Below are 27,937 nucleotides of genomic sequence, written 5' to 3' on the forward strand. Positions count from 1 at the left end.
CACCGGTAATCTTGAGACACGTTTATACATTGAATCACGAATATGTACAATTACGAATGCAGATTTCTTGAAGAATATGCATAGCGCAGCTGCGCGACTCTTTTCTACGATTTATTTTTACATTGACCGAGGTGCATTAACACAAATCTGGTATTTGTTTAGGTGTCATCAACTATATTGTGTTGCGTTGTTGGCATCGAATGCCAAGACGTGACACAATCTTAGACTGAAATTCCATGCTTTCTTCATATTACGCGAGCTGCGGAAAGATGGTATTTACATCGAAATTGTCCAAGAAAAAACACAATCAAGTCGCACGATTTTTGTCTTTCGACATTTCAAATCGAAATCGGAAAAACACTGAAGATGGACATGTTGTTCAGATCTATCGAGACGGTCCTGCTTTGTACTAGCTGCAGATCTCAGGATTAATAAGCGAAAGTAGAGGAGATTTTGGAAGAATCGAGGATCTCGAGGAGGTGTAGGAGAACAAGATTTTTTTTACTTTCTTCTTTGTACGATAACGATAAAAAATTACGACTTTATACAGAATTCAAATAACGCGAAAAAATTATTAAATTACTTGTACTGCTGCCATTGTACAAGTGACCTTCTTCGACAATTAAGACGTTGGTAAGTGATAATTAAGACGCTAATATAATGTAGAATACCGCAGCTGTACCCTAATTTCACGCCGTGTTAGCAGTACTTGTCAGTGTCATTTCATCGTCGAGAAATTCTGCCGAACGATAATAGAATTCCGAATAATCATGTACATGTCATATTTCACAGCCACATCAATTTGCTTTGCTCGATGACCAGATAATTCCAACAAATCTCCGTATTTAACACAATACATGACTTTTGATACTTAGCCAATCGTGACGTGATTTCTTCTACGTCTACCGAACCGAAACTAAACGAAGGGAAAGAGGAAACCACACCGCTTCTCGATCAGCAGCCACCCGAATATTCCCCGAAGAGTGACGATGCACCGAATAAAATTGATTCACGAGGCGCAGTACGCGCGCACCGCGACGACGACCGCAGATGCACCAGGTGATTCGGGCGTTCCCGAGACAGTGTCGCGGTCCACCGAATACCGGTGGCTGCTATAAATAATTTGATGTTCGCTCCGGTCGCGTTCGCGATGGGCGGCCGAGGGTATAGAAGAGAGTCGGCTAGGAGCCGCTGCAGCGGGCTGCTCTAGCGACCGCTCAGCCTCCTTCTCTCCATACTATTTCTCTCTCTCTCTCTTTCTCTTTCCCTCTCTTTATCTCTCTCTGTCTCTTCCTCTTCTCTTGAACCAAGAGACGAAGGGACGTCGTCTCGTGGACGACGTCCCGAGAAGAACTACGAAACGTCGTCGTCGTTTCTTGATCGTCGACGTCAAAAGTCAAGTAGACAGGCAGAGGAAGAGAAGACTGGAGGTGGATCACCGGCGTCGTTTCTCCGGGGGTGGGGATGGAGCCGGAGCAACGAGGACGACGCGCTTCGTCGACGTCGAGCCTCGGACGCGAGGTCCGTTGCGGCTGTCAGTTCTACCAGAGCGACTCGCTTCTGCCGGAACGACGTGCTCTCCTCGTCAGACCATCATCCAGGACGATGCAGCAGCCACCTGCGGTCCGCTGCAGGTCAGTATACCTTTCTTCTACACCGACGTCGCAAAACCAGCAAGACGAACACCCGGTCACCTACCCTTCACCCACACATGGATGATGGAGCAAGGTGTAAGGTGGTCCTTGTTAGATATTCATCTGACCCACCTGTATCCTCTTCGTCGCGTATATCGGGTACAGGTTACACGCCGTGCGAAACCGCATCGCGGATCACCGCGGCTATTTAAGGTTCGCCCGGCTGGCTATAGATAGAAAGCTCGGTCAGCTCCCAAATCTGCCAAGTCCAGTTTCCCGTCCGCGACCCGCGTCTCGAATACGCCATGACCTCCCCGGGATGGACGCGGAATCATTAGACCGTACATTGGATGCTATATAGAGCGGGTTTGCACCGTTCGCGAGAGTGATTCGGTGAATCTCGATGCTGAGTTAGACGTTATCTCGATGTTAAAATCATTTCGGATTTTCATTCATGAAGAAGAAAACGTTGTAATTGTAAAAGATGCATGTATTCTAAACAACACGGAAATGCAAGGAAGAAATTTGAAATTTACATGAGGATTTGTCCAATTTAAGTTTGAAAAATATCTGAAAAATACAACATGTTTTTGAGGATATTTTTGCGACGTTTATGTGGATTTTTCCGTATCAGCGTTGAAAATTTAACTTACTTGACTTCACATTCAATTTCTGCTTTATAAATAGCGTGCAAAATTTTTCACTCAGAGTTACAATCGAATTCTTTAAATGCAAAAATTGTAAGTAGCATATTTTCAGAAAATATAAAAATAATGTAAAGTATAATGTCTACGAGAAATAATACTGTTTGGTCTAAAGTCTAAAGGGATTAAAAGTACAATCTAAAGGACATTAAAAGTGCAATCAATTTTTACTCGATTCTCGAATTTCAAAACGAACAAAAGGTGAAATTATGACACCAGTGACATTTCGGTTGATGAGTTTTGTTCGATCGACATGACCATTCGAATGTAGATACCCTGTATAATTTCGTCCTGCACTCGTTTGCATTGGTCTCATGAGATCAAAAACAGATGATCGAAATACCTAGAGCAATACGTCATGATCGGATGGGAGGAATTAGAAGATGCACAGATCTCTTGGAAATACGCAAGAGACACGTTTAGGATGAATTTTATATAGATATGACGTAACTCAACGTGTTTTGACCTATTACTATAGACATAGTAAATTGTAAAAGAAGAAAATTAATTTTTATCGTCACATTTTCATACGAATATTGTGGCCACTTTTCGATATGCGCAATTCATCTGACGATAAATTCGTCATGCCCGATTATGCAGTTTGTTTGCTCGATAATCTCAACTTTCACGTGGTGCAAAGAGAGTTCCTCGTACCTTATTGGAGACATTTACAAACATTTGACGTCACAAATCGCGCAAAACTTGTATATATATTATAATATAAAATAGTGAACCCCTTTCTATTTGTAATATACAATTTTTTCGAATTTTTAGAATGTTTTAGAATTATAATTATACTCGTAAATTACAAATATGAATTTTCCGAACAAGCAAGCACGAGTACGAACTTATTACTATAGATATGGTAGATTGTAAAAGAAGAAGATTAATTTTTATCATCACATTTTCATACCAATATCGTGGCCACTTTTCGATGAAATGCGCAATTGATCTGACAATAAATTTGTCATGCCCAATTATGCTCGTTTGCTCGACATTCCTGACTTTCACGTGGTGCAAAGAGAGTTCCTCGCACCTCGCTGAGGACATTTACAAACATTTGACACCGCAAATCGCGCAAAATTTGTATATATAAAAAAATCAACCTTTCTATTTGCGACATACAATTTTTTCGAATTTTAATTATACTCGTAAAAATAGAAATATGAATTTTCCGAACAGCGAGCACGAGTACGAACCGATCGCGCCGCCGCTACCACAATCGGCGATGGCGCCGGTGGTGCGTATCGTCGACACGGACGTGATGCCCGTCGCCGACAGCGACGACAGCATCGACGACCGGAGTCGGTTGCCGCCGGAGCTGATCCTGGACGGCGATTTGATCCTCCCGTTGGATGGCAAGATCGAAGACAGCGCGATGGAGGGCCGCGAGGCCGTTGGCGGGATCGGCGATACTTCCGAGGAGCAGGAACCCACGATGCAGCAGTTCCAGGACAGGCTCGAGGAGCAATTCCTCGACGCGCCTACCCCTTACACCGAGTCCAGGACCGACGGCGAGGTCAACACCAGTCAGGTAATATCCGGCGAAGAGATGAATATTCGTACACGAAGAGAATTTTCTTTCTTAGAATTTGTCCCTGAAAGTGTTTCTCCAATTAATATTTACCACAAGAAAAATATTAATATTTAACACAATAAGATATAAAATATGTTCGATTAATTTTACCATATGTACAAATTAATATTTTGTATTGTAGTAAATACTTTTAATCAGAGAAATTCTTATATATTCTCACGATTACCATGATTTTCAGGGTAAATTTCAAGAGAAAATTCTCTTGGTGTAGGAAAGCACATGTGAAGGAAAAATCTGCTTGTTAGTCTGAAAACACCTTTGTGTGAAAAGTGAATTACAGATAATTGCAAAAACCACAATTAAGGACGCTGCAAGACCGATATATTAATAATTTTGTTCTTTTTTCCGAAAGGATCTATAGATTTATAGGTTCATTCCCGAGAATTGGGGCGGCTACCGTGTTTCTTTCTTCGTATAAATTGAATAAAAAAATAACATGAAAAAGCGGTTAAATATAGCTGCGAATCGATAGAGACCACCGGAATTTAAAAAAACGCCACGAGGCTCGAGATTGATCTTGTTGTCTTCGGTTCATCACTCGCGCCAAATGGAGCCTATATTTAGCAAAACTCGCATGTAAAAGGGAGACACGACGTGTCACTGTCCGATTGTGCAATCGCGTTAACTCGCAATACGTTCCAGAAAGCTCGAGTCTCTCCATCCCTATTGCGCAATCGGGTCCAAGAATATGTATGCTGTCAAAATATTAATCATCCTTCGACCTTGCCGGTATATTTTTCAATGGGAACATAAATCTAAGCTCGCGCAAATTGTTGTGATACGCAAAGTCTTCGCGATAGCTTCCGCTGAAGCTAAACAGATAAATTCGAAACTTCTTGAACCTGACAATATGTGGCTTATTTTGCGATTAATTATAGTGGTTAGGCTACGTCATAGTAATTTAAAATATGCACGCTTTTAATGCGCTTTGCGTGTTTCTAAGCGACATTGCATGTCGAATGCTTTGCACGATACTAATTTATTTTCATTGTGACCTCAAAATGAGGACTGTGTGTTCGACCGATATTATAATATTCAATTCTAAGTGTATTCCAATTTTTTAATATATTTTTATTTCTTTTATATTTTGTTATTTTCTATGATATTACAAATATTACTTTTATTTTGAAATTTTTACTTATATAACTTTTCACAAATATTATTTTTATTTTACAATTTTTAAAAGACAATATATAAATGAAACTTAATTATATGTTTATATATATTTTTTAATTTGCTTCATTTCTCACGAAAGCATTCGTCATTCCAGGTAGACTCGTCGGCAATAGAGGAACTGCCACTTCGACGCGGTGCTCGCGGTTTATCTCAGCGCATGAAGACGGAAGCTTGTAAACTTCGCTCTCGACTTCGGAATATCCAACGTCCCTCGTTCTCGTTCCCACAAAAACGGCAGAAGCCCGATAAAAAGAAGACGACGACGACCACAACGACGACGACGACAAGATCGACGGCGGCGAGCAGCGGCAAGTCGGAAAAATCCCGCAAATCGGTGGAGAAGCGACCTAGTAGAATGGACCGAATAAGAACGTCCATATCCGAGAAAACGGCGAAATTCAGCCTGCCGCTCGATCGAACGAAATTCAGTTTGCCCGACAGATCCAAGTTTCATCTGCCGGAGAAACCGAGATTCAGTTTCCCGGATAAGTCGCGCTTCCACTTGCCGGACAGGTCAAAATTCACCATCAAGAAGCCCAACATCCGCTTGTCAGACGCGCTTGCTCGCGTCAAACGGGCACCTTCTCTACGCGAGCAACAGCAGCAACACTCGACCGAGTCCACCGTTGGTTCCAAGCGCAACATCTTCGACTTCTCCACGTATCCGCGCATTTTCGACAAGAAGTCCAAGAAGCACGGGGAGTACGCAACGTCCTCGCCCAAGGATTCTAGGGATCAGTCCGCGGAAAGCGCGACTTTTCCTCGTCCTGGGAAAGGAAAACGCTTCAGCGCCAGATGGTCCCATCGTTTTGGGCATTCAGCTGATACTCCGGACCAGGATCGGCCTGAGGATGAGGTAGCGGCGAGCGATGGCTCTCCTCCGTGGCGTCAGAGTTCAATGGAAGAACCGCCAAGACTGTCCGCTAGAACAGAAGAGGAGATAATGGCGGCGGCTCGCGCGATTCCCTGGGAAGATACGAGAAAACGGGAACAGTACGACGAAGAGGAGATACAGTACATGGATTATGAGCAAGAGTCATCAGAAATGTCGGATCGGCATCCAGCTCCGCCGAGGAGACTTCACAAGAGACGGCAAGAAGAATCGTACGAACGCGAAGAAGCGATGGATCCGAGATTATATCGCGATCAAGAAATGAAACACCGAGACGAAGTCGAAGAAGATGAAGATGCGATGGCGCGGGATGATTGGCGCGTAGATCAAGAAATGATGCTTCAGGAAAAATTCAGACCGATTCCCAGATCACGATCGTTGGACGAGGACATACCGCGAGTTTTGGAACGAGAAGGATACGACGGAGCATTCATGGCCGTAGATCCGAGGCAATTTAAACCGCGTAAAATGGCGTCTGAGGAGGAGAAAGAGGAAGTAGAAGGAGAATTGGAGGAAGTCGAAGAGGAACATGAGCCTTCCTCGATGCAATCCGATCGGGAGCAACAAGCGTCTAGCGGCAGTTCCTGTGATCGAAGACGTCGCGGAGTCATAGAAGAGATCGATTCCGACGAGTTCTTCGTGCGGGCGAGAGGTATCAGTCAGGACGATATGAACCTGAACAATTTCCTAACCGATGAGATCCGAGAAGCTCTCAGATCGAAAATCGTCAGTGCCTTGCAGGACGACGAGCTTCCACCTAGTCCGCCGCCTCAACGTCCCATGAGAACGCGAACCTTGAGGAAACGTAAGGAGGATTTAACGAAGGAGTCTACTGAAATGATACCACCGATCAGACCGAAACGGGAACGCGCGGCGGCTCGACGTAGTCGAGAGGCGTCGATCGTGGACGAGATGTTCCGCGAACGCACGAGGAGCGATTCTAGAAGCGACTCCAGACACCGCGTGGTATACCAGGCGGAGGGGAATCATCCGGAATCATCGCAGGAGCCATTAGACGACATAGTTGTGGTAAAACCGATGCGAAGAAAGTCGAGATCATCTTTGCGTAGTCAATCGCAGCCGCCGATGGAGATGCCGATACTCTTTCCCGAGACGCCTGTTCAGTCATCTATTCTTCTTTCAGCCACGCCACCCATCGTACCGATACGCAGGAAGCGTTCGCACCGAGAGACAATAATGAATCGAAGAAACGGCAACGTGAGTGCACCAATCTGCAATGGTCATCGCGGCGATGTGTGGGAAGTCGAAATTGTCGAGTCCAAGAAGCCAGTGATACCGACGAGATCGTCGCGATCGCGACAATCGTTGATTGAACGTAATGTTGTAATGTCCACGAGTCGCGAGAACTTTGTCAACCTAGACGCGCGGCATCGACGAGCGGAATCCGCACCGGAATCGATACCGGTACCGCCGAAGAGACGATCCCGTTCAAGAGGGACGTCGGTTGCCGCGGACGAAGACAGAACATCGCACGGCGCGGAATCTTTGCCGGAAGCCGGCTACGTCGAAGAAGATATACCACGAGAGGACGAGAACGACTCGGCGCAGGATTTCAACGGTTACGCAATCGTGGAAAAGCGGGAGAAACCGCCAAGGCCACCGCCACCTAGAAGAAAACGCAACAAATTCGCTACAACCCCGAGACCGACTCCGCCTAAACGACCTCAACGAGCTTACAGCACTCTGGGACCCGCCAGAACGAGAGATACCAGCATGGCATCGGAATCGATTATTGGTATGACACCCTCTGAATCCGCGCCTTATATCGAGATTGACGCAGAAGATGTCGAGCACAGAGATCTCCGTAGCGGGATGCTTAATAAAATTCAACGTCGACCGCTTCCGGCGCCACCGCGACCACCTAGGGCGAGGAAGGAACACGCGATCATCGAACGACCTCGCACCCCGTTCGAGTACCCGGAGATGATGGAGACGACAGCAGCGACACAAACCGATCCATTGCCGGACGACATGGTGATCGAGGAGATCACCCAGGCGAAGCTTATAATGACACATTCTAGATCTGGTTCACAAGTGATGGTGTCGATGGAGCGTATACCCAGTCCGAGTAGAACAGGCACGCCGCCTGTACCGCCATTACCAATATCGCAGTTTATGCGAAAGGAAGAAGAGGAGGAGGAAGAAGAAGAAGAAGAAGAAGAAGAAGAAGAAGAGGAAAAAGAAGAGCGACTAGAAGAAGATATTCGAATGACATTTGACACGGTGTCACTGACACCATCACCAATGAGAGAGATAGATTTAGAAGACAAGCACAGATTGCCGCATTTGGAAGAACGCGTCGCGGAAGAACCGCAACCGCGACCTCAAATCAGATCCTCAGGTCTACGGTCTGACGAACCGTTGAGAATCAGTAGTCTCGAAGTCGGCGACTTGAAGGTCGACCGACTGAGCGTATCACAAATAGAAGCGCACAAAATTGTAGCGTCCGAAGTGGACGCAATGATGATCACAGCCTCGGAATTGAGAGGAGGCAGCGGTTCTCTGGAGGAGAGTTTTTCACCGGCTATTATCAGAGAACTAATGGCGATTAGGAGTCACTTGGAAACCGTGGTGCAGGTGCAGGAGAGGCACCGCGAAAGCGAGGAGTCTGCGAGTCGCAAGATAATTCCCGACATTCCCACGATCGACCACAGTCAAGTTCGAGAGCAGGAATTTGTTTTGGAAGAAGATTTGCAGGAAGTAGCAGAATACGATGTGGCCATCGTGAACGAGCCGGCGTCCATGGAAGATAAGTTGATGGAAGACAAGGAGATGGAAGTTAAGACGGAAGTCCTGGAGTCGGAAGTCCTGGAGACGGAAGTCCTGGAGACGGAAGTCCTGGAAACGGAAGTCCTGGAAACGGAAGTCCAGAAGACGGAAGTCCACAAGACAGAAGTCCAGGAGACGGAAGTTCAGGAAACGGAAATCCAGGAGACGGAAGTTCAGGAGATGGAAATCCAGGAGACGGAAGTCCAGAAGACAGAAGACCAGAAGACGGGAGTCCAGGAGGTGGAAGTCCAGGAGACGGAAGTCAAGGAGATAGAAGCTGACGACGATCAAAAGGTTGTTAAAACAGACATAATAGATGTCAAGGGCAAAAAGTTAACACACGTCCTTTCAGTTGCTCAAACCAAAGAATTCCCCTCCTTACAGACGCTTACGATAGATGAATTAGAATCCAAGGACAAAGACGAATTCCCCATACATTTGCTCACGGTTGCTCAAGATAAGTCCTTACAAATTTTAGATTCCGAACATCCCCTAACTTTGAGTTCGCAAACCACATCGGGCTCTCATGTCGACGAATCTCGTGCTTCATATCCTACATCGGATGTGCCTTCAACTCGATCTTCCGAATCGAGAGTGTCGCCAGAACGCGTTGACGAACCTTCGAGTAGCTCTGTCCAGACTACTATTGTTACTACTACTACCACCACTGCTACAACTACTGCTACTGCTACTACAACAACTACTACTACTACTACTACTGCTACTACTACTATTGTCGACCCGGACACAACATCTACGAGTCTTCACGGCAGCAAGGACGATTTGTCTAATAGTAAAACAGACCAGATTCCTCGCAAGTCGAGATCTAGATCCCCTTCGCCTAGCAAAGGTATCGTGCGACAAACCGCGTCCCCAGTCCGTTCATTGCCACCAGTCATCTCTGTGACTCCCGACACGCCTGACACGATCGTACCGAGACACGGTACCTCTGTGGATGCTCAGCCACAGCGAGCCGTTATTTCCTATTCTTCGGACACTAGCTACAATGTCCCTAAGGCCGCTCAACCGCAGCGTGCTGTCATTTCCCACTCTTCCGATACAGGACAATCCCTTAGAGAAAGACAAAGGGAATCCTCTGAATCGCCAGTATCCTCCTTTCCTTTAAACTCGACTCATTTCATCGCCTTTCCAGCCTCTGAAATTCCAATCCAGTTTTTTTCTCTGAATGAAACAAGTCGACGCATTAATACAGAACCTGGTGTTATAGACACTACACAGCAGCTTCTCCGAGTTCTTCGATCGGCCGGTATAAAAGCCATGAGGCATTTTATAAGGTATTTAACGTCCACGCTAAGTATAGATGACACAAGAGAGAAAATCAGAGAAGTAGAATTAGCGATATGTGCTCTATTACTTTTGATTGTAGGCTTGTTGATATATTATTTCAATAGCACACGAACTGTAACACATTTGCATCATTGGGATTATTTTAATCCCCCTCAATAATATTTTCTACAATCCAGTTTGCCTACATCATATCATGCATATTCATAAATAGTTCATTGGTACATAGAAATTAAAATTTCATATTCTTGTATAAATTTGTATTATATAACAATAATTTTGTGTTGAAGGAAGTAAAAAAAATATACAAACTAGGACGAAGCATGGAATTGGAACGGAATTACGGATTATAGTTCTTATACAAACATCAAAATAAAATACCAGGTTTGTAACAAATAAATTGTAATTTTATCATTGTGCCAAATGTACAATTAATACCTGAAGTATACTATTTACAACAATTTTCGGTCTAATTTATCTATTTTATCTATCTAATTTTATTTTACACACAAGTATGAATAAGTTATTTTTTTAGTGTAGATCTAGTATAGATAAAAGATTGAATATTTTAGATGACAATTTTTTTGCAATTTAAAAGAAAATATATAGTGAAGTATCTGTATTTATGCTAGTTAAGTTACTGAGCAATTTTTTTATTTTTAATTTTCTTTATCTCCACTCACATATTTTAATATTACACATATATAAGTTATTGTGCATACTATCAATTTAAAAAAGCAAGTAAAACAAAAAATCATATATACATATATATATATATATATATATATATGACCATAACTTCATAAAAAATGTTTGCTATATATATTTATTACAAATTTATTGTTTTAATGACACATAATGTGTCACAATGAGATAGAAACGTGTAATATAAAAAATAAATTAATGGCAAATTTCAAAAGAGAAGTATCAAATATAACAAATTGTTGAAAAATATATAACAAGATTATTCAACGTTGTAAGTTTCATTTGAAAATTTATGAATAATGTGCAAAAATACTTGCATTTATTGGAAAAGATCCTCTTCATACACTTTAAGATCACGTCTGTCTTTATGTGCACTTTTTTGTGAATAATTAGCTGCAATCGGTGACCACATAGAACTAGACATAGTATCACTCACAGGCTCTATTATAGGTTGTCTTCTTGCTAATGATACTTTCAATTGAATCGAAGAGACCATACTACCATCCATTTCACTTATTGCTCTTTCAGCTGCCTCAGCTTTTTCAAAAGTTATAAAACCACGGCTAAAAAAAGCATAGGAAATACGGAATTATTATTTGTATTACTGCACAAATAATTCTAATATATTTGAATTCTGTGCAAAGTTATATATATATATATACACACACACATAGGAAAAATCAATTGCGCTTACTTTTTTTCTACTTCCATTGAAATATTAACAATATTTCCAAAAGTTTGAAAATGTTTCTTGAGATAATCTTCTGTTATCTTGTAGCCACATACAAATATTGTATTTCCTGCACGTGGTTTAACTTCTTGCTTAACTGGAGATTGAGTGTCGCCGACATTCCTATCTCCAGTGTCTTGAGCACCAACAAAGCTATTGTACAAATCTTTTACTCTTGGTCTCACCGCTTCTGTTTCTTCTTCTTCTTGTGTCGCAGAAAATGGTTGATAAGAACTAATAGTTTTTTCTGTACTGTTTAATTTCCTTTCCAGCCCGCGAGATCTCTTGAAAGTTTGCTCCGGTCGTTTAGGAGTCTTTGGAGCTGTGATCACACCAGATTTGATTAATTTCTTAGCCACTTCACGAGCATCTCTTGCCTCTGTAGGCCGTTTTGGTGCCTGAGGAATACGTTCTACTTCCTGTTTAGGGGACTTTAAATCTTGCAGCGCCTTTTTCTAACAAAAGGTAATTGACAATAAGATAATTAAGATATAATTGAAGAAACGTGCAACATAACAATTATTTAGGGAATAAATAATTTATTTTTGCAAATATATTTAGAAATTTAATTTTACTATTATTCTGTTAAATAGATTTAAATATTTATATACACATATATATATATATATATATACTTAAAGGACATGCATTATTTTTCTCTTTGCATATTTAACACATATTTTTTTTCTATTATTTGCTATAATGTTTTTAATTGCATATTTAACACATATTTTTTTTCTATTATTTGCTATAATATTTTTAATTGCATATTTAACACATATTTTTTTTCTATTATTTGCTATAATATTTTTAATTCTCTAGCACGTTTTTTCGTTTTCTTTTTCTATCATCTTTTTTATAATTTATTATAATAACTGTAATGCATTCACGTTTGACATAAAAATATAAACATAACCTTTATTGTACCTTTCTCTTGAGTTTGTTGTACTTGGCTTGCAACATCAGCTCTTCTTCGGTTAAATTTGACGGAAAATGCAGGTACACCATGTTTTGCATGTAATATCAACAATAAACGAAATATTTCAAGTTCGTCTTTATATCAAAATTATAAATGTTTCACTTTTTATATTCAGAAATTTTTAGAAAATCTGATTTTACGTTTGTCTCCGTGTTGCTCTTGCTCGATTTTTAACAGGCATTCGAAAAAATAGGTGCGTTCTAAAATTTACCTCTTGGAATGAGGTAAAATCGTAAAATTCGATAAACCAATCAGGACAAACGAAGCAAATATTTCTCCGTTCTGGTTGGTCAATCAAAAGCTGCTCTGTTATCAAGAAATTTTGGAACATATCCCAATGGGAGGGATAAGTCCTTCGCGCATGCGTAATAATACGAACATTTTCAATAACATTTTCGAACAATTCCGATAAAAGCAAATCGAAAATAAAAACTCGCGGAAAGAAATGTGCGTGTAAAGTTTGTGACATCAATATCGATCATTTATTTCGCACAGATGCATTATACGCACATATATGTATAAACAGATGATGTATTAATTAAGGAATTTTTCGTACAATGACTAATTATCGTGGCGAGAGAGAGAGAGAGAGAGAAATGCGACTTTGAATCGACTTTGACTTTGACTGACGGCGCTGGTATGCGGCGCGTCACGTGTCACGTGACGGGAGTGAAGCCGGAGTGGGAGAACACCTGCGCATTAGTGCGCATTCCAGTCTCCCCACCACCGTCTTCTACTGCGCAATACGGCGAAGCGAGAGAGAAAGGCACATCTCTCTTTCTCTCTCTCTGAAGTTATCGAAAAATCGTTTTCTTATCAAGAATATGTATCTATGTCATCTATATGTGTGTATGAGAATAAATATTTTAATAAAAATATATACATATTTACATAAATTCATAAAAAATCGTGCGCAACTGCATGAGCACTCTGAGCAGTGATTTTATCAATAGTCGAAAAAAAGATTTGTCACTTTAATTAGTGAATTGTGTATAGATGGAGTGGGCTGCTCAAGGCTGTTTGTTACAGAAAAATAATAGAGGAAATGTGTTTAAATATATCAACGATACAATAAGAGACAAAGTAATATACCTGAGGAAAATATCAAGATCTTTAAAGAAGAAAGAAAGAAAAACATCTATGTTATATTTAAATATGAGGTTGTCAAAGAGTCACGTGTTAAGTGACATATTGACGCATGTGCGCAAAAATACATCCCTTCTATTATTATTACGCGTGAGTTCGAATTTGCGTTTGACGTCACCGTCTCGAAAGCTCCGTCCGATATCATCGATGGATCCTTGAACTTTTTTCCCACACTTACCTGTTTGTTCCAGATAATTTTCAAGATTCCTCCTTAAGAAAACGTGCCAATCACTCCACAGTTCGACGTATAAATTATCTTTCGTTCGAAGCGTTCGAATCTTCGAATTTTGACAAGATGTGCGTGTCGATGACAGTCCTTGGTCGACGAGGATTTGTTTCGAAGGACTTTGTACAATTCAACATGAAATCACATTATTCTAGTAATCGTAATGAAATATTAATGAACAACGCATTATTGCGATGTTGCCCCGCGTCGTCGTGCATCGTTGACGTTTCACGAATTCTAAGCAAAAAATTCTCTTCCACGAGAACTCCAATTTCCTCCGACACTGTCATCGAAGCCTTGACGAAGCAACAAGCAAAGGAATTGACTTCGAAGCTTAGCTCGGAAGAACGTAAGCTGTTCTTGGCGGCATTGAATGAAAGCAAATCGGAGGAAGACAAAGCTGGTTATACAGGTAGACATATTGCTTATGGAGATTGTAAGAAATTTATACTGTTAAATGAATTGTTATTTAACATAAAACTTATTTTGAGAATCAATATTTGATAGAAAATTTCTTTTAATGGAATTTTATCTTATTTAATATACTTATATATTATAATTGAAATTATTGAGTTTTTATTTGTATGTTTTACATGTTATTAAGTTCTTGCCTTTTTGTTAGGTCAATTAGCAGCTTTTCGATGGAGGAGCAAGCTTGGCAGACCTAGTAAAATACCATCGTTGGGTGAAGTGGATCCTACAGGAACCTTCTGCCCCATGCCAGATGATTGGTTAAATCGCAAATATGGTAAGAACATTCTTATTTATTATTTGGATCATACATGTTTATTTGTCAAGACTGCTGAAGAAGGAAGCGCAATTTTATTTCAATAATCTTTGATGCGGTGTACCAGTCTCTGTTACATGCATAAAGTGTTATAAAAATTAACTTAGATTTATCATCTATAGATGTCGCAAAATAAAATTAACACCCTCGACTGTTATTTATCTTTGGATATAATGGAATCTTTTTCCTGCAATGCGATCTCCATGGATGTTATTCTGTAAGTTACACTTTCCTCATTCTTTCATTTTTTTTCTTCTCTTTCTCTTTCTCTAATTACACTAACACTCTTGCCTACTTCTTCTATTCTCACACAACTTTTTGGATGTTTTGGTCAACCACAGTACCACAGTTAGGTAATACTTTGAACATTTTTTCTCTGATTCTTCTTTCTTAAACAGTTTTTCCACTGTGGAAATTAGTTTATATTAATTTTGTCTTCCTTTACATTTTATTTTCCAATATCGTAAAATTTCTGGTTTTGTAGTAACTGTTTACTTAGATTTATTTTAAAACTATCCCACATTATGCAGACATGTACCTCTATTACTATTCTATGCTAAAATGATTATATGTTTTCAAAAGTTTATTAAGGATATTCTATAATCTTGAAACTTTTCTTGTTTCTGTATTTATTTTCTTTATGATATAATACATCATTAAAAATAATTGTTCAATAGTTTTTTTTTCTACTTAAAAATTTCTTAAGACAATGTCTTTTTTTACTCGAAATATTTTTACTAAAGAATACATCATTTCAAATATACAATTTATATATGTGAAGAGTAGAATAATTCGTCTAGTAGTATTTTTGATTGATGTAGTATTTGATGCTTGCCAGAATTATTAAACAATTGTATATAAATTTCTAGATGTAAATTACATACATATATAGAACGTAATAATTGTAGACTTATATTGTATTTTTTCTCATTGCAGTTGAAAACGTTCCAGAACCAACTACAAAAGATCTGGTACTAGGTATGTACTATTGTCGTTACAGCTTTTAGTTACATATTTATGAGCAAATAATCAGTTGCATTTATTTCTTTTTCATCTTTTTTGCTTAGTTTCTTGCATGACATATTACATTTTAATTGATTCTATTATGATGACACAATGATTATATATATTATTTAGAAGTTATATTCTTTTTTCGCACACAAATATTTGAATTATAATTTTATATATTTTTAAGATTATAATTGTGAATACAAATGTCGGAATCTTTGGTTTTAATATTCAATATTAAAGCTTGTTAGTATACAATTATTTAATGTTGTTTTAAAAGCAAAACTCAAAAATCAAATTTAAAATGAAATAGTTAATGAAATTTTATATATAAAGATTTTTATTTTAATAAAACTATAAATACAAAATACACAATTTTATGTTTATATATATATATATAATAATCCAAATCTCTCACATAGATTCCAATTAAAAATGCAAATAATCTCAGATAATTGTTGTATTTTTGCAGTCGCAATTGCAAACGCAATTCCGTTCGTCGGGTTTGGTTTTCTTGACAACTTCATCATGATTGTTGCTGTATGTATCTCACAGGTTTTCGTCGTTCTGTTGCGTGCGAAATTTAAGATCAATGTTTCAGGGCGATCAAATTGAGCTGGTGTTGAACAGAAGGTTTCCTATCTCGACCATGGCAGCGGCCGCATTGGGCAACACGGTGTCCGATGTTATTGGAATCGGGTCGGTACATTACGTCGAGATGTTCGCCCAGAAAGTCGGCTTTGAAGCGCCCAAGTTGACATTAGGGCAACTGAATCTACCTAGGACACGGATAGCCGCAAACTTGGTATGATTGCTATGTTATTAAATTATTACGAGTATAACAATAGATATATGAAAATTTATTTTGTGTACTATTTATTGAAATTAAAACATTTAATAGAAATATATTATTATAAAATTTAGAAATTTAATAGATAAATATATCACACAAAAATTATTTTTTTAAATAGAATTGTAAAATTAAAAAAATATATACATAGTAAGTATAACAGAATATAAAATTTATATATTATTCATATATATAAATTTAAGAAAAATGCAGAAACAAAAAGGGGAAAGAGAATATTTGGATATTATAATCATTTTTATGCACAAAGAAATTTTGAGATAATTAGAATTTGGCATAAATTTTTATTTAGCAAAATTATATGTAGCATATTTATCAACAATTTTTCATTTACAGGGCAGAGTCATCGGAGTTACGATTGGATGTCTTATTGGTATGACGCCTATACCGCTAGCCGCGCTTTTCCGCAGTAACTAAATTGCTTGAAAATCGACTGAGAAACGAATTAAATGGATTAACACATGGGACCGTAAACAGCTCACTTACAGTAAGCACTTTATTTTAAAATGGCCTATAAATTTTTATAATTTTAAAGTTTAACTGCCACAATAACACAATTTGTCCCAACAAAAGTATTTAATATATAAATGTATAGGATGTTATATAGACTGTATAGAGAACACGAAGTATTGTTATGTGTGTGTAATATCAATTTTCTTTTTTAACTAGTTTTTAAAATAGTTAATTTTTTAATTCTCATATGATATTGTGTTGGTATTTTGATTCAGCATTGAATCTATTAAATAAAAGCAAGTAAAAAAGTTTTTTAATTTTTTTATATATAGATAAAATTAGGAAAAAAAAGTTTTAATCTCAGTTCCAAAAGAATGTCTGTCGTTTTTCGTTCGTTCGTATATATTTATTTGATGCAAAATCAAATAAACCATATATAGCATTTGATGTCTAGATGATAGAAGCACACACAATGTTCTCTCTCGTAGTATGTAATCAGATATTTATTTGGAAAAACACGTCTGTTAGTATCGAACGTTACAAAAGTTAGTACAAAAAATATAGATATATGTATATATCTTCTGAGATTTAATGGGCGAATCGTTATGAGGAAGCTAATAGTAAATATTTAAAAATATCGATGACTGAACGACTTTTATAATATAATATGTCCGACCGTTTTCAATCATTAGCCTAATTGAAACTACAATGTTTCCTAATGCTTCCTTCCAATTCACGTTACGACGATAGTCTTCTGGTGCAAAATCCTTCATCTTGTCTATCTTTTCTATCTTCCTTATCTTTAAAGCTTGCGTCGAATTAAACGAGAATTTAGCGTTGGTAATATTTAATCTAGTGGAATTCGTGCATTCGATATCGTTCTCCAAAATACAGTACTCGGGCAGCCAAGTCATCATGGAATTCAGCCACCATTGCCAACCAACTATGTCATCCTTATCATCATCGTGATCGACCTCTGTAGAATAATCAAGATTCTCATCCAGAATCAACGAATCGGATATTGGAAGATTGTTGGCGTTGATTTCTTGGGATTGTGTATTTATCAATAAATCGGTTGACATTAAATTTGTTTGCAGATTCACAGATTGTCTCGAATCTAGCGACGCTCCAGGTAAACAACTTTGTACAATGAAATGGGCAATCAGAGTGGATCCCACAAGAGTCACCAAACCAGCAGCATAGGTCGCCAAGCAGATGGAGGAGACATTTATTAGAGTTTGTGCGATTGCAATAAGTTGAACGGAATTTAACAGACAATTCAACTCTGTATACGAACACCATCCACGTTTTTGTACTTCTCGATATGCTACGTCTTTCTCTAGTCGTTGCAATTTTTCCCAAAAGTCTTGACGCTGCACTAGTACTGTCCAATCCTGACATAAAATTTTCGATTAAGTTGATAAATTTTATTATGAATAACTGTAGATAATAATTTGTTTTTTATTCTTTAATAACTTTAAATAATTTATTTAATTAACATGCTTTAATATAAATAATTCAATTTTGTTGTATAAAAATAATCATTGGAAGCAAGCAATTAAATAAAATATCCAAATATCAAGTTATAATTAGATAAATAATTAATATAATTTTACAAATACTACTTAATTGAAACTTAATCAGTCTTATATTTAATTTTAGTTATGAATCATTTAAGAATATATTTCATAATTTAAAAACTTGACATATATAAGATAATGTGTGTGCTTACGATTGCAGCAAGAAAATCTTTTTCCAATTTATTCATCCGAGCTACAGTCACTTGTCCAGAATTTGCCCATTCCTTGTTGAAAACTTCGTCTTCTTCGCCATCATCATGTAGAAATTTACTGGCTACCATCTGATAATTATTAATAAAAATCCATTTGAATATATAATATTGTAACACATAAACTATTTTTAAAATTTAACAACTTAAGTAAAAGTGTTGTGAAGTTGAAAAATAATTACCAAAGAAACTAAAAACAGCTCGGATGGTGCTACTTGCTGAAGATATTCTGGATTGCAGTTCTTTAATCTTTTAATGTACAGCAAAGCCAATACAAGTGAGCAAGGAGAAACACATGCATTTCTAGATATTTTGCTTGCTTCCTCTACATCGAGTTTTTCCAATGTATGACCACTCTTCACTTCTGTAAAAAGCTCAGCTGCCAATTCTGAAAACAAAAAAAAAATTAATTTGTGATTCTTATTTTTTTGAATTAATAGCATCAAGAGTTTATTTTTATAAATAATAATATTACAAAAATATGCAACCAAATAAAATAGAAATATATAGAAATCATATATATATCTCTCCAATAGATTATAATTTTTTTTATAATTCAATATACTAACCAGTGACTGGTAAACTTAGACAGTTAATTTTTGGTAATTTAGAATAGTACAATGACTTTTTTATGCGCTTTAAAAACTCGTGATGTTCTAGATCCTGTAACAAAATAAGCGGAATACATTAATGAGGAATTCAGTTCATCAATTAATAAAGTGCAGTAGCTTTTTATCCAGGTATCCAATATTCTTAAATCTTTTTCAAAAAAACTATTCATTTTTAAATGAAAATGCTTTCGCTAAAAATGGATAATTATATTTTTCAAATTCTACAATATCATAAAAAATATATCTAATTACAAATATATATATATATATATATATATGTGTGTGTGTGTATATAAAACGTCAAAAATATTTAAAATTTATTAAATTTTGATGTTTATAATGCAGAAATATCTATAAAGCTGTTACAATTGTTACAAATGTATATTTACCATTGAATTTACAGGTCCATTCATGCTTTGCTCTTGCCAGCTGTTCGTCATTGTTGAGTGTTCGCGTTTATATGTACCATAAATTTCTTTGTAACATTTAACACTTAATAACCAGAAATGCTGTTGTATGTTTCAGTAAATCGTCTCATCCATGTGATGTAAAATTTTGTAAGAAACCAAAAAACTATATCAGATCGTGTAGCTGGTTTCACAAATAATATAAGGCGTGTTTCATTTAGGTTACTTTAATTTAGGTTAGGAACGTAATTGCAATATCGAAATCTAATTGGCTGTATTAATCGATAATCGATTGTGCGATAATCGATTGTTGTTTGACAGTTCTCGATACAATATGGCTGTTGTCTGTTGTGTAGATTGAAAATACAAGGAAAACAAGACCTCGTGACGAAACATATTAAACTTTACAAGAAGAAATTTTTGGATCTTGCGTTAATCCTACATGCATTTAAATATGACATTTCCATCGTTTAATTTAATGGAATCAGTCGTCGATGAAGTTGCTTTGGAAGGATTGGATGGCATTACTTTACAAGGTTAACAATTATTTTCATTATACTTTTTATACTTTAAATTTCCAAAAGTCTAAAATTATAAAAAGTATTGTAAACAATAACTAAAGAATTTCTGTAAAATAATATATTTTTTCTGAAAAACAATTATTTTACATTTGGTATTTAGTTTTTGAAATTTATATTATTAATTTACACAATATTTAGTTTTGATTATTTCCTTTTATTGTATTTTTATTGTACTTTTATTATATTGTAATTTTTCATCTGCCATTAGGGATAATTTCAATATTTTACATATATTCTTTGTGTTTTAGCATTATGGATAAGATTAGCAAACAGATTTAATGATGAATTGCCATTACCTAAGCCTTTTATGGAACAAGTATGGTCAATAATTACAAATGTGAAAGACTTTTTATTTTACAAATTGGAGACACCAAGAGAACCACTAGAAATATTTGATCGTTATGAATTTGTGAATCCTGATTTAGGCATTATACATGAGCCAGTGAGTATATTAATTTGTTATATTATAGGCTGGTAATCATAGTCTGATCTTATATTTAAGATTGTCTTAAGTTCGAGCTTAAAATACCATGCAGCCATTTAATTGGTTGAACAGGATCTTAAGTCGATCTCTGACCACAGACTTAAGACAATCTTAAATTTAAGATCAGACTATGAACACTGGCCATAGTTTTTATACAGACAAACATCTACAGTTTTATAAAATGTTAAAACTGTCAAAAGTTGAGCATTAAATGAAATTAATCATTAATTCTTTGATAAAAGAGATTTCAAGAAACAAATATTTAATTTGAACAATCTTTTGATACAAGGCATTGTTGTAATTAAATTCAGTGTTATGTAAAAATTTTCAATACATGTTATTAAGTCATAATTTAAATATAAATTTGAATGATTTATAAAAGATATATTTTGTAAAAAGTTATCTATTTTTTGAGGTTTTTAATTAGATCTGTGAATTCAAAGTTTTAAGTTAAACTATATTTTTAAATTTGCCTTATATTTTTATTAATTTATAATTTAGACAACAAATTAAATTTCTAAAAATTTTTTCTCACATTTTTTACTTTTCTATTTTTAGGCAAATGTTCCACCAGATATTTATCCTCATTGTCCTATTCAAGATCCTAAAACAGGTGTGAAAGGATCTTGTTCTACATATTATACAAGAAAAGATATCAAAGATAAAGTGAAGAATGCAGGATTAAATGAAGTAATAGAAAAATATGGATTAAGTTTAGTGATTGTAGCATCTCAATTAAGCAGGACACAGGCTTTGATGGGTGTTGATGTGAGTCCAACATTGGAACTGACAATCATGCACTATTGCTTCTTAGAAAGAGTGGGAAGAGCTCGTTATCACGGTGAAGTTACTCAAGGCAAGCTTAGTTTAGCAGCGCTCAAAGAGGATCCAAAGACTTTGTTCTATCATCGAAAGTTTCTGTTGCATCACAAATTAATCACAAAGCAAATTCACCATCAGAAAAGTGCCGGCCATTGCGGTAGCGGTAGCCTCTTACATTTGCCACGTTTCTATGTAGAGCGAAAACCAAAAATGATTTACTTGGCAGAACAGGTGCTCGACATTCTAAGATCTAAAGAAAATGGTGTAGCTGAGTATGACGAGATTAAGAGAAAGCTTGGAATTGAAAATTCTATAAAGAAATTGTTTAGAACTGCTTTCTTTCAAAAAATTGTAAAGACGGACATTTACGTGCTATATAGAACTTTGTATCCTAACGCGGAACCTAACGAGTGGCGACAAAAACAGGATCCCTCGAAGGAGAAGAAAATTAGAGTTGTACAATTGCTGTATCCAGATACCAACATTATGGATATATGGAATAAGGATGAGAAAGATGATGATGAAGATGTCCTTGAATTGGATGTTTCTAATCATAAATTCAATGTTCCTTACTTGAAACAAGCAAACGCTATTGTTGAAGCGAGTCAATCAGAAGGTGTATCTCAAGGTAGAGTTTAAATGTTTGTAATTATCTTAGATTCTTATTCCCCAAAATATTTATATGTGCATTATTTTCTCTAGACGTAGTGTAACATTATAAAATCAAGATTTTTTCAAGATATGCATTTCTAATAAACTATAAATATTATAAAATGAATTAAGAATAATAATTATTTCCTTGTTGAGATAGAAACAATTTTTAAGTTAACAATTAAAAATTAATAAATTTTGAATTAATCATCTCTTTCTTTTAGCTTATTTGGGAAAGGAAATGGGCCTTACCAAATTGCAATCTAGAGCATTATTGAGAAATATGGTAAAGGTAGGAATTATTGCAAAATACATGAACGACATGGGCCGACAGAGAATTACAAAATATGTGTCAAAGAAATTTGAGAAGAGCAGCAAGATGAGTAAGCAATTTAATAAGGAGATGCACAAAATCAAGGAGCTCACTAAGAACATAACTAGTGAAAATGAAGAAACTCTCAAAAACAAAGTGGTCACACAAGTGGAAATTGAAAAGACTTCTGTAAACAATGAAAATGATCAAACATGTACGAAATCGGATCATCAAATTGATCAAATCAGTGTGGATGCATCGATTGTTGATAAAAATGAAGAGGAAAATAAGGATATAAATACATCTTATATTAAAAAGGATAGAGAGTTGAAAACTTATGCCATCAACAGAATTTTGTATAAGTATAAATTGCCAACATTTCGATTTAAATACAAGCATTTATCACAGACCTTATTATTAAAGAAAAAAGATTCTGATGTTAAAGCGAAAAAACAAAAAGTGAAATCTGTTTCGTCTATGCAGCAAATAGTGAATGATGCCAAGGCTACCTCATTTTATCATAGTATAAAGACAAATCTGATAGCACAAAAGCCTGTCAGCACTGGAAAGGGAGTCGGTGGTGAAGTCTATGGTTTTATGGAAGTTGTGAAGAACAGCGAGAAAAATACTACTATTACATACAGGTTTGTATACAAGCATGTATAAATTTAAGAAAATATTTTATTTTTATCAAATATAAATTGTATATAGTTGTACTTTTTTAATAGTATTTTTATAGGTTACAAAACATTTTTGTGTGATGTTTTTTTTATAATTTAAAAACAAATATTTAAAAAATTTTTTTGTTATAATTAAGTTTCTTTTCACTGTGCAGATTACTAAAGCGCGCCAACATGATCATTGAGGCGGTGAAGGAGCATCAGGTGATTGACGATACAACAAAACTCATGAAGATGATTTGTGAAGAAGAGGATAAAGAGGGTTATGATGTGAAGATTGATAAAAAATCTCTCATAAGGATACTGCAGAAACTCGCCAAGGATAACTACGTGAAGAATATCAAGTTAACTTTGAGCGCGAATGGATACGAAAAAAATTTAATGTTTATTTGCAATCCAAATATCGATACTGATCACACCGTGATCAAGTCGGCCGTAGAGCAAGCAAAAGTCAAGTTTTGTTTGCTAGCGTCTCAGAAGGCGAAGTCACTAGCAAAAAAAGCGGATAAACAGGATAAGGAGAAAGAAAATGCAATTGACAAGCCGTTGAATTCTAAGGAACAATTGCAAGAACTTAGCAAAACAGTGTCTAAAAATACGTCTTCTGTGAGCTACAAGTATGATGCTAAAGCTGGCAAACGATACGGTCTCAGTCCAAAGTTTGTTAGGATGCGGACAGTGCACTATTTGCTCTTTTATTTAGTATACAATCATCCTGGAATACCAAAATTATCTCAGCAAAAACAGATAGAAATTCTGAAATCTAATAATAATTATGAAATTGATGTTGATCTTATTCAAGAGTTTAGTACCATTTACAATACAGAAGTAGGCTGGAAGATGTTTATTCCACCTTTGCCTAAACACAGCGGATGGCCCGAGGGTTGGGCGCTGATGTGCGATGTTTTATTAGGACTGCCTTTGTCGATTTTCGTTCAATTGCACAATATCACCTTTATGATACCTGAGATGGATTATTACTTGAATCATCCAATCAGAAAACATTATCTCGTTAAAAATCTTCCGGTAAGTTTGAGAGAGAAAGAGAGAAAAACTTAAAGATTTAAATATACAGTATCGAAAATTAAAAAAAAAATAGTTTTAATGAATGATTTCAGATAGTTAACGACTGATTCTGATTAATGATTTTGTAATCTAGCTAAAAATCTAGCTTTATCAATGGCTTTTACTATACGAATTTGTTTATTTAAGAATACCCTCTTATTTTATGTTATTATAAATGTTTTTTTACACACAGGTTGCAATACGGAATACTCTTTTGCATGCACGGAAATATATATTCAACATCCATGACACCGTAACTAGATTAGCCTACATCGGTCTGGTACAGTTCGGTCCGCAACGACTGAAGGATAAAGATCAAGTATTCATCTACTTAAATCGACGCACGGAATTGATGGATACGATGTCTTCGGAACCGAGTTATCATAAAATCGAAGACAAGACGTATCCGGTGACCAAGTACTTCTTCGATCGCATGCAGGTATTATTGCTACTAGTGACTAATTATTGTTATAAAAATTTAGAAATTTATAAGTCATCTTTACAGGTTGTTGAGAAATACTGGTACGACATGTTGACTATTTGTGTTAATACACCACTTGGTGGGAGGTTGGCCGTACACGGTAAGGATATCCTACTTGAAGATCTGAGCAAGAAGAGTGACATGATAAAAGCAATTGTAGCACGCACTGCGAAACAGACTGTGGAAATGGATACAGGTACGGTTCCCGGAGATCGTAAAGGAGCAGCTGGTATTGATTCAGCTTTCTTCGCGCATTTAAAACGCAACTGGAATTGGTCTATGAGTTCTACAAATCGACAGGTAAATAAATGAAGAAATTAGTATAGAAAATAATTTTACAAAAAGATAAAGTAAAAGGTTTTTGTGTTTTGAGATTTCTTTATTTCTTAAATTTTTATACATTCTTTATATTAATTATTACATGCATATACATTTAATATGAAAAGATAATTTCTAAAGCTATTTGATATCATATAATAGGTAATTATCATTTAGAAATTCTTATTTAATTAGTAAAGATCAATTTTTTATACAAATTTTAATACAAATTTTAGATTTATTTGATGGTAAAATATCCTTAAGTATCAAATCGCGATTAGCGGTTTTCTACATTGTGATAATGTATCGAAATTATGAAAAATCCTTATTATAAATTGTTATCAGGTCTCCAGGAGTCAGGAAAAATTTGGCACTGGTCAACGAGATCTGCATTTTTCAAAGATTCAAGCAAAGCCGGTTAAATATACGGAATATGATGGTCTAAAGAAGATCTCTGGACCACCCCCACCGCCCACCATCAGCGCAACCGAACTGCGGAAGAAGGTGTATGATCACCTCAACAGCGGTGGACGGAAGAACGAAGCCTTAGCATCGCAACATTCGACCAAGCAAATATCTTTTGTACGACGAGTGATGCCGCGCAGGAAAAGCGTCCGACCGCGTCTTAAATACGACGAGGACGATTACCGAGCCATGCAGCGGATGCACAAGCTACGGGTAGACTGGGAACGGCACGAGGATAACATCCTGCTGGTATGCAAGGTGGCGACGATATATCTGTCATCGAATTCGCGCAAGCAGATAATCAGCTTTATAGCGGTACGAGATGTATTGCGCACCTTCTCCTATAACTCGTGCAACAAAACTTCTCGCGCTTGTCAACGCCGATTAATGTATATGCTGAAGCAGCCGCGAACGGTGAATAGCGTCGCGCTAGGCGTCGAGGAGATCAAGCAGGATCCTTTCGTCGACAGACGATACGGTGGCATGATGGATAGACTAAAAAGCGAATGTGCGAGTTCAATAGAGTACGAGAAGCGGGTTACGGAGGTCTTCAAGGAACTCGTCGGTTATATCATCAAAAAGTATTACGACATCGCGGAGATTAAGCCGAAGAAACATATGGCGATGCCTAAAACTGCACAAGAGTTCAATTTTCTATTTGAGATTGTTTATCCGGCAAAGCCGCATCATAATCAGGGCTTTACCAAGGATGTACAAATTACAAATGATATTCATGCGGCGACCCTCAATTCTGTCATACATAGTTCCATGTGTTGCGGAGACAGACGCGCGGACAGATGCTCCAGGGCTTATCAATTCTTCAAGGTATGACTGATCACTATGAAAGATATTCTATGAAACATAATATATATTTTGTAAAGCTTGTTTATTTTTGATAATATTTGATAATCGTCAATTAAATGTTTTTCTATTGTTAATTAATTTAACAATAAAATATTTTCTTTTAATTTTACTGCGCAAGAAAAGAAATTTTCACTCATCAATACATATATACATATATATATATATATATATATATATATATATACACATACACATACTTATCAATATATCTCTTCTATCTTTTCCATAAAAGATATCATTCAAGGTGTACCAACAGTACCCAGAAATTCTACTAAGACAGGCGATGAGCAAGATCAGATCGGATCAAATGGTGACTGTGAAGAAACATCAAGTAGCGACTAAGAAGCACGGTAATTGTATGCCAATGAGCAGCTTGCAGTATCAACTGAGCATCAATTATACTCATAAACTTCAAACAAAATGGCCTTATGAAGCGTTTAAAAAATCCTACGATGTTTTTGTGAATTTGTTACAATGGTATTCAAAACACAAAAGTACCCTCTCTTTGCAAGAACAGGAGGAAGTATTTAATGGTACCGAGATTCTGCCAGTTTCCTGTGGCATAGTTACTGTCATGCACGATTTCCTAGGACGCAATCAGATCGACTTTGACATAGAAATGCCAGAACAGGTCATTATGTTGGATGCAAGATACCAAGGCAAGGATGAGGCTTACTTTAGGGTTGCGCAAAGATATCAGGATATTTTGACAAGGCTCTATCGTTTTAAGTTTGAGAACGATGCTCAGAATACTGGGTTTCTCGAATCTGAAATGAAAACATGGAAAGACACTTTAAAAAGGAAAAAATCTATTGAAACCGACGATAGCGAAGAACCGATGGTGAAAATCACTCGTCGGGACGAGAAATGTGATGGAAAAAAATCAGGAAAAGAATCTAAACGAAATGAAATTGTAACAGAAAGCGAATCAGTCGAGGAAAGCATCGGAGAGTCGAGCTCTAGTATTCATACGCAAAATGAGACTCGTGTAAATCATTCATTAAATAAAAAGAGATCTATTGATGAAGATGACTCTACTGACTCTGAAGAGCCGTTTTCAAAGAGAATAAGATTAAGCTCCGAGAATTCGACGGATATAGAGGATGTGGAAAAAAATGAATCAAATTTATGCGAGAATCTTGAAAATATCAAAAAGATACCTTCAAAGAATACTGAATCTCTTGAACCATTGAGAGAATTAAAGGAACAAGTCAATGAAGAAGGTACGTTGTATTCTTATCCTTAGAAAGAAAGAAAGGTTTTTTTATTCTTATATAATTATTATTTCTGTTATAACACATATACAGTTTTGAATTATTATTTCAAATATATTAGCTAAAAATTAAAGATTTAACTGTCGATCTTAAATACTCTAATCTGAATATTTATAATAAATTTGATATTTT

General features: G+C 36.4%; 5 protein-coding genes across 9 annotated transcripts in view; 3 read left to right on the forward strand and 2 right to left on the reverse strand.

Annotated features, from left to right (window-relative positions):
• On the forward strand, positions 1–10,559 carry LOC114932623 (uncharacterized). 3 transcript variants are annotated; one of them, XM_029304914.2, is made up of 4 exons: positions 1–1,634; positions 3,521–3,872; positions 5,206–9,643; positions 10,389–10,559. In XM_029304914.2, the coding sequence occupies exons 1-4, from the start codon at positions 1,465–1,467 to the stop codon at positions 10,472–10,474; spliced, it is 5,046 nt and encodes a 1,681-aa protein (XP_029160747.2). In that variant the 5' UTR covers positions 1–1,464; the 3' UTR covers positions 10,475–10,559. The 3 variants fall into 3 exon arrangements, with proteins under 3 accessions (XP_029160747.2, XP_029160748.2, XP_029160746.2); XM_029304915.2 differs by having other exon boundaries at positions 5,206–9,087; XM_029304913.2 differs by having other exon boundaries at positions 17–1,634; positions 5,206–10,559.
• On the reverse strand, positions 5,797–12,708 carry Nelf-E (negative elongation factor E). Its single transcript, XM_085479776.1, has 3 exons — positions 12,461–12,708; positions 11,498–11,988; positions 5,797–11,366 (listed from the first exon to the last, which is right to left on the reverse strand). Exons 1-3 carry the CDS (start codon positions 12,548–12,550, stop codon positions 11,123–11,125), a joined length of 825 nt encoding a protein of 274 aa, XP_085335902.1. The 5' UTR covers positions 12,551–12,708; the 3' UTR covers positions 5,797–11,122.
• LOC114932625 (uncharacterized) lies at positions 12,421–18,862 on the forward strand. 2 transcript variants are annotated; one of them, XM_029304920.2, is made up of 7 exons: positions 12,421–13,748; positions 13,850–14,296; positions 14,507–14,632; positions 15,623–15,649; positions 16,152–16,219; positions 16,281–16,484; positions 16,884–18,862. In XM_029304920.2, exons 2-7 carry the CDS (start codon positions 13,954–13,956, stop codon positions 16,962–16,964), a joined length of 849 nt encoding a protein of 282 aa, XP_029160753.1. In that variant the 5' UTR covers positions 12,421–13,748; positions 13,850–13,953; the 3' UTR covers positions 16,965–18,862. The 2 variants fall into 2 exon arrangements, with proteins under 2 accessions (XP_029160753.1, XP_029160752.1); XM_029304919.2 differs by having other exon boundaries at positions 12,570–13,748; positions 15,608–15,649.
• Positions 16,812–20,057, reverse strand: LOC114932552 (protein CNPPD1). The gene is made up of 5 exons (XM_029304826.2): positions 19,790–20,057; positions 19,359–19,452; positions 18,972–19,177; positions 18,733–18,861; positions 16,812–18,394 (listed from the first exon to the last, which is right to left on the reverse strand). The coding sequence occupies exons 1-5, from the start codon at positions 19,838–19,840 to the stop codon at positions 17,615–17,617; spliced, it is 1,260 nt and encodes a 419-aa protein (XP_029160659.2). The 5' UTR covers positions 19,841–20,057; the 3' UTR covers positions 16,812–17,614.
• Positions 19,775–27,937, forward strand: part of LOC114932626 (general transcription factor 3C polypeptide 1) — an 11,598-nt gene continuing 3,435 nt past the window's right edge. Inside the window, exons 1-9 of one of the 2 annotated variants that reach the window (XM_085479772.1) lie at positions 19,775–20,343; positions 20,637–20,830; positions 21,431–22,322; positions 22,570–23,302; positions 23,494–24,364; positions 24,597–24,842; positions 24,909–25,184; positions 25,548–26,492; positions 26,776–27,754. In XM_085479772.1, coding sequence (XP_085335898.1) covers positions 20,250–20,343; positions 20,637–20,830; positions 21,431–22,322; positions 22,570–23,302; positions 23,494–24,364; positions 24,597–24,842; positions 24,909–25,184; positions 25,548–26,492; positions 26,776–27,754 — 5,230 coding nt within the window. In that variant the 5' untranslated portion in view covers positions 19,775–20,249. Of the gene's footprint in view, positions 20,344–20,636; positions 20,831–21,430; positions 22,323–22,569; positions 23,303–23,493; positions 24,365–24,596; positions 24,843–24,908; positions 25,185–25,547; positions 26,493–26,763; positions 27,755–27,937 lie in introns of both variants that reach the window. The other variant, XM_085479771.1, reaches the window with a different exon arrangement.

Source organism: Nylanderia fulva, unplaced genomic scaffold (genome assembly GCF_048542155.1).
Source record: "Nylanderia fulva isolate GAGA-0341 unplaced genomic scaffold, ASM4854215v1 Scaffold13, whole genome shotgun sequence".
In the NCBI taxonomy this organism is placed as follows: domain Eukaryota; kingdom Metazoa; phylum Arthropoda; class Insecta; order Hymenoptera; family Formicidae; genus Nylanderia; species Nylanderia fulva.